Source organism: Lactuca serriola, chromosome 3 (genome assembly GCF_051521515.1).
Source record: "Lactuca serriola cultivar US96UC23 chromosome 3, Lser_US96UC23_V15, whole genome shotgun sequence".
Classification (NCBI taxonomy): Eukaryota; Viridiplantae; Streptophyta; class Magnoliopsida; order Asterales; family Asteraceae; genus Lactuca; species Lactuca serriola.
Genome location: NC_136410.1, coordinates 208,822,218 through 208,827,962, shown reverse-complemented (window position 1 = coordinate 208,827,962; position 5,745 = coordinate 208,822,218). Strand labels below are relative to the sequence as shown.

The 5,745-nt window shown below is 32.6% G+C and overlaps 1 protein-coding gene across 1 annotated transcript; it reads left to right on the top strand.

Moving 5' to 3' along the window:
• The first annotated feature begins 1,042 nt into the window (after positions 1 to 1,042).
• LOC145096002 (uncharacterized) lies at positions 1,043 to 1,787 on the top strand. Its single transcript, XM_079033792.1, has 2 exons — positions 1,043 to 1,524; positions 1,721 to 1,787. Exons 1-2 carry the CDS (start codon positions 1,043 to 1,045, stop codon positions 1,785 to 1,787), a joined length of 549 nt encoding a protein of 182 aa, XP_078889918.1.
• The last annotated feature ends 3,958 nt before the right edge of the window (positions 1,788 to 5,745 follow it).

Genomic DNA, 5,745 nt, shown 5'->3' with positions numbered 1-5,745 from the left:
GGTAAAGATGTGTTTGGTATATTAGTTGATGAGTATAGTGATGTTTCCTAAAACGAACAAATAGCTATAGTTTTGAGATATGTTGATAGACTTGGGATTGTAAAGAAAAGATTTATCGGAGTTGTTCAGGTGTTGGATACATCCTCTTTGACTCTTAAAGTCGTCATTGATACTGTTTTTTTCAACAACAACTTGACTATCGATCAGTTGAGAAATCATAAAATATTTATTCCTTTAACATGATATTAATTTTATTTTTATGTGTTATATTTTTTTTTAATTAATTTTTTCAAATATATAGGTGAGAGGGCAAGGTTATGATGGAGCAAGTAATATGAGGGTGCATTCAACGGTTGTAAATCTTTGATTTTAAATGAAAACAGTTTTGCACATTATATACATTGTTTTGCATATCAACTTCAATTAGTGGTTGTGGTGATTGCAAAGAAACATGATGATTTTGAAGAATTCTTTGAACAACTAGGTTTGGTGGTTACTATCATTTGTGGGTCATGTAAGATAAAATATATGATACGGGAGATGCAAAAACAAAGAATGGCAATCGAAATTTGTATTGTTCAAACCGAAACAGGAAGATGGTTAAATCAAGAGATTTCTCTTATTCGAGCTGGAGATACTAGATGGGGTTCACATTTTAGAACAATTGTAAGTTTATTGAATTTGTTTGCAGAAGTTGTTGTAGTCTTTAAATATGTGAAAGAGGAGGGGTCTAATTTATCTAACCGTAATCAAACAAAGGGTATTTTGTCATATTTCAGAACACTTGATTTCGTATTTCGTTTACACTTAATGTTGGAAATTCTATGCCTCACCGATACTTTGTCAAAGCATCTTCAAAAAAAAAGATCAAGTTATTTTGGAAGTGGCTTCGTTAGTAAAAGGGACAAAAAAAAAAGAAGCATTGCTGGTCTTTAGAAAAGATGAGTTTCCACAAATTTGGAAAAAGGTGTGTGCTTTTTGTGAAAAGCATAGTACTGTAATTGTGGACCTGTCAGAATATTATGTTACCCCAAGAAAGCATATGACCAATAAGACTAATCAACATCATTGTGAAGTTGTGATTTTTAACACGGTTTTGGATATGCAAATTCAAGAATTTGGGGATAGATTTAGTGAAGTTGGCACGGAGTTGATGAAGAACATGGTGGCTTTTAGTGCTTGTGACTCATTTTCTAGTTTTGATAAAGCAAAGTTGTTAAAGTTAAGCGAGATATACAAAAAGGATTTTAACGATTCAGAAAGGGCGCAACATAATCGGCAACTTGATATCTATTATCACTCTTTGCTCCATGATGAGAGATTTTTCAATTTGAAGGGAATTGCAGACCTCTCTCGTTTGTTGGTGGAAACTGGGAAGCACCTCTCTTTTCCTTTGGTTTATAGATTATTAAAACTAACTTTTGTTTTGCCCGTCGCAACCGTAACCGTTGAACAGTGTTTTTCTGCAATGAAGTTTTTGAAAACCGATTTACGTAATAGAATATGTGACGATTTTAATGAATGGTGCTTTAATTTGTAGTATAGAAAAGAAAGCAGTACATAATGTTAAGACCGAAAATATAATTACTCGTTTTCGTAAAATAAAAGAGCGGACAGGTGAACTTTAAAATGTAACTTTGTTATACAAGTTGAACTTTATATCTAATAAACTTGTAGTTTTTTTTTTCTTATTGTATATTAAATGATTTTTTTTTCTCAGGATATCTCTTTACCTTGATGCTAGCTCGGCCATTATGGTTTTGATAGTTGGTAATGGTTGTAGATGATGAAATAACGATGAGTTGTTTTGTATGGATTAAAATCGGATCCAAAAATCCCCTTTCACATTGGTGTAATTGGTATGTTTAGCATGTGACGACCTTTTCAATGTAACTTTTCTAGTATTTTTTTATCTTGTACGCTATTGCTAGTTTCTTTTAGCCTTTAATGTCTTTTTTTCGTTATAACCTTTTCACTTATTTTATTTTATTTTATTTATTTATTTATTTTTTAATGTTTGTGTTCTATTGCCATTTTCTTGAAGTTTTATCTTTCCAAAAATATATATCATCACGTATTTCTATTAAAAACATGTAATTTATCATCTTAAGTTCTTACCTTACAATTAATTAATTAATTAGTTAGTTGGTTGGTAAATCAATAGGTGATGTTAAGTGTGACTTTCATCAAAGTTACTACATAAATACAATCACGCATAAAACACCACTTCGATGCAAAACTAACAATTTGGTAGAAATGTAAAGTTCATTTCGATGCAAAACTAACAATTTGGTAGAAATATATGAAAATAAAAAGCGAATCTCTAGAAAAGTCTTAATATTTTATATTAATTTACGAAAAAGTCACAAACTAAAATTTCTTTATGAAAAAAATCCCAATTATCGGTAAAAACGACAATTTGACCCTATTTTCCCGCTTTTCCGGTTTCATTACTTACCCGGTTTTAATAAAGTCTCATTATTTTACCATAATTTACGAATAAGTCCCAAATTATGGTAAAATAATGCGACTTTAATGAAAATTATGGTAAAATAATGAGATTTTAATGAAACCGGGTAAGTATTGAAACCGATAAATCGGAAAAATGGTCAAATCGTCATTTTTACCGGTAATCGGGACTTTCATAAACCAATTTTAGTTTGGGAGTTTTTCGTAAAAAATAGTGGAATATTAGGACTTTTCCGAAGATTTCCCAAAATAAATGACTTCCTTCGTTAGATACGATAGAATGAGGAATGAATGCAATAAGAAAGATAATGTCATGCATAATTATACTGTAGACTAAAATACAAAAATATCCTTATGGTAATGTATAAATTGCAAATTTAGTCCAACTTTTGATTCCGTTACATGGAAAGCCTTTGAGGTTTATTTGGTAACAAATAATTTTTTGTTGCAAATTTGGTTCCTTAAATTGTTAAATCCTAATAAATGACAAATTTATCCCTTTTTCATCTCTTTTATTATTATTATTATTATTATTATTATTATTATTATTATTATTTATTAATGACAAAACTACAGAAATGGTCCTTGTGGTATGCGTTTTTTCTGAGGTGTAGTCCAAACCTCGATATTTTTGGATTCATAGTCCTTTTGATTTAGTTTGTATGTGCTTTTAGTCCTTCGAAAATTAAAATGACTATTATACCCTATTATTTTTATTTTTACATTTTTAATATTTCTTTTAATGACTTAGTAACTAGAAAAAGAGAGAGTCTCTCTCTCTCTCACGGTTCAAACACCACCCAAGGTGAGTGTTTTACGGCCACCATGTAGAGCAGTGGCCCATTCTCTTCTCTTTCTTCAATCTCAATTGCCGAACACCCGCCAATGGTTGATTAATGTTGCAGCTTGATCCTTCTGGTTTGCTAGGTGCGGCGATGAGGAGTAGAACCACAAAGGGGTTCTTTAGAGATCGGTTGTCCCCTCCACCTTTGCCCGTCGAGACCATAGAAAATCACCCCTTGAAGTCGTCAATCTGCTTTGCCCCTTCCATTTTCGTATTTTCTGCTGATCAGACCAGAAAAGAACAGCCAAGAGGCCGTCGAAGCAGCTTGATTCATGTCTCCTCCTTGTTGCATAAATCGTCGTCGCCAGGAACGTCATCTCCATTGTATACATGAAATCATGGTTGTTGGAAATTAGTCTCATTTATTCTTAAATCGGATTTTATACATCTGGAATCGATTCACCCATCATCACCATTATGTAACTGAAATTACAAGATCATCTCCTTGTTCGATTTCACCTTCTACCATTTATTCACAAAGACTAGTCTTGTAAGATTATGCTATTTTTGTTTTACTGTTGCTTGAATTTAGTAAACGTAAGATTGTCGTTTATGTTCTTGTGTACCGTAAATCACACACAGTTAGGGTACATAGTCGAAATAAGTGTGTGTGTTCATCCATTAAAGTCACCCCTGCTTCGTCTTTCTGGTTTTCAGTCAACCACCAAACTCATAGCATTTGATACAAGGAATAACAATGGTGAATTGCTGGTTGGAGGCTCATGTTTAGGATTATGTGCAACAGTGGCAACATTACTATTGTTAACTTTCAAAGAATAGAGCTCACATGTTAGATTTCCCCTGAGTTTTTCCGCTTTGAAATTGCTTCAAATACTCGTCCTTGCTAACAACAATCTCACTGGAACGATTCCGGAAGAGCTCACCATTCTTCCTGTTGTTGCGGAATTAGATCTCACCACAACAATCTCACTGAAAAATCGAAGTTTTCAAGAGTAATTTGGATCTAAACACAGATGGGAATCTCAATATTGGAAGGGGTCGTTGCTCTAGGCACGTGTGTTGCAACACACACACATACAGAGAAAGAAAGAGGTGTTAGATTAAAAAAATGAAAGAAAAACGGAAAATAAATATCAAATGGTATTAAAGTCGTTTCAGTTTACTGAGGGACCATTTCCACATACAAAGTAGACCAATAAGACAATGAAGACAAAAAAAATTCGAGGTTTGGACTAAACCTCAGAAAAAAAAAGGCATACCAGATGGACTATATTTTGCGATTTTGTCTATATTTATTTTACTTTTTTTTTTCTATTATTTATATTTATTTTACTTTTTTTTTTAGCTATTATTATTAAGGATCCCGTACTCTACCTTTTATTGCCCCGTTCATCTCCATTGTCTTCTATGGTGAATATAATTAGTTATCACTTACTTTAAGCTGTAGCAATCAAGATTATTATTTTTATTATTTTTTTATATTACATAAACACACAAAGGTATAAAAAAAACAAACAAACAAATTATAGCGAGCCCTTGTAAACCACCCACGTGATAATCTAATATCATTTTTTATTGCTACTAAAAAGTACTTAAAAAATCCATCTAAATGAACTAATTTACTGATCAGAAAAATTGACTTCCAAAATTTTTAAGGTTTGTTGAAGTTTAGGCTGCAACATTTTTAAAGGTGCAAAGCCACTCTCGCTTTCATGTTTGGTTCGATTATTTATGCATCATCTTAAAAAACATGCATTGTTTCTATACATTTCGAAAACTATCCCAAATTTGTTGCATTACTCATATTGCAATTATTTTTTTAATGAGAAAGAAGCAATTTATGTTCTTATATTTTAAATAGTCTCCTAAGAGAATAGGCAATAGTAAGACTAACGACCAACAAGGAAGAAAAGAGAGAGGACAAAAGGAAGTTCCGTGTATTGCAGCTTATGAAACAAAAATGACTAAATTACAAGGTGTCCATGTGTTTCGAACGACGGGTAGATTCATGGATTATCAAACCCAACAGAGTTCGTTAGAGAGAAGAGGGAGAGGGAGAACAACATAGACTATGAAAAGGGAATCATAGACCCACCATTGGGACCATAGCCAAATATAAACCAAAGTTAAGGAAGATTTAGGAAATATTCCAAGAAATAGACAAAACTTGAAATTATGAGTGAAATATAGGCGACATATTGGTAATTTACTCCATTTTTTTGTTGAGCACACGTTTCTACCCTTCCACGTTGACACTAAAAATGATACAAGAAAAGGGTTTCACTTTTCTTTTACATATAAACCAAGTGTTATTGTCACTGTAGCCCAACGAACTTTAGTATATTGGTTATCAGAGATTAATTCAAGACTAATCCAAGATTGTTATTCCTCTCACTAAGTTAACGAGGAAGGATGTTGTGTTCAGTTGGGGGGCCTGAGCAGCAGGCGTCATTCGACACTCTTCACCAGAG

What these genes read in the sequence shown, in the direction of transcription:
- LOC145096002 (XM_079033792.1), top strand. Translation starts at nt 1,043, where the DNA reads ATGACCAATAAGACTAATCAACATCATTGTGAAGTTGTGATTTTTAAC. An exon ending in TGTGACGATTTTAATGAATG is followed by an intron (nt 1,525 to 1,720) that starts GTGCTTTAATTT and finishes TTTTTTTCTCAG; the next exon opens with GATATCTCTTTACCTTGATG.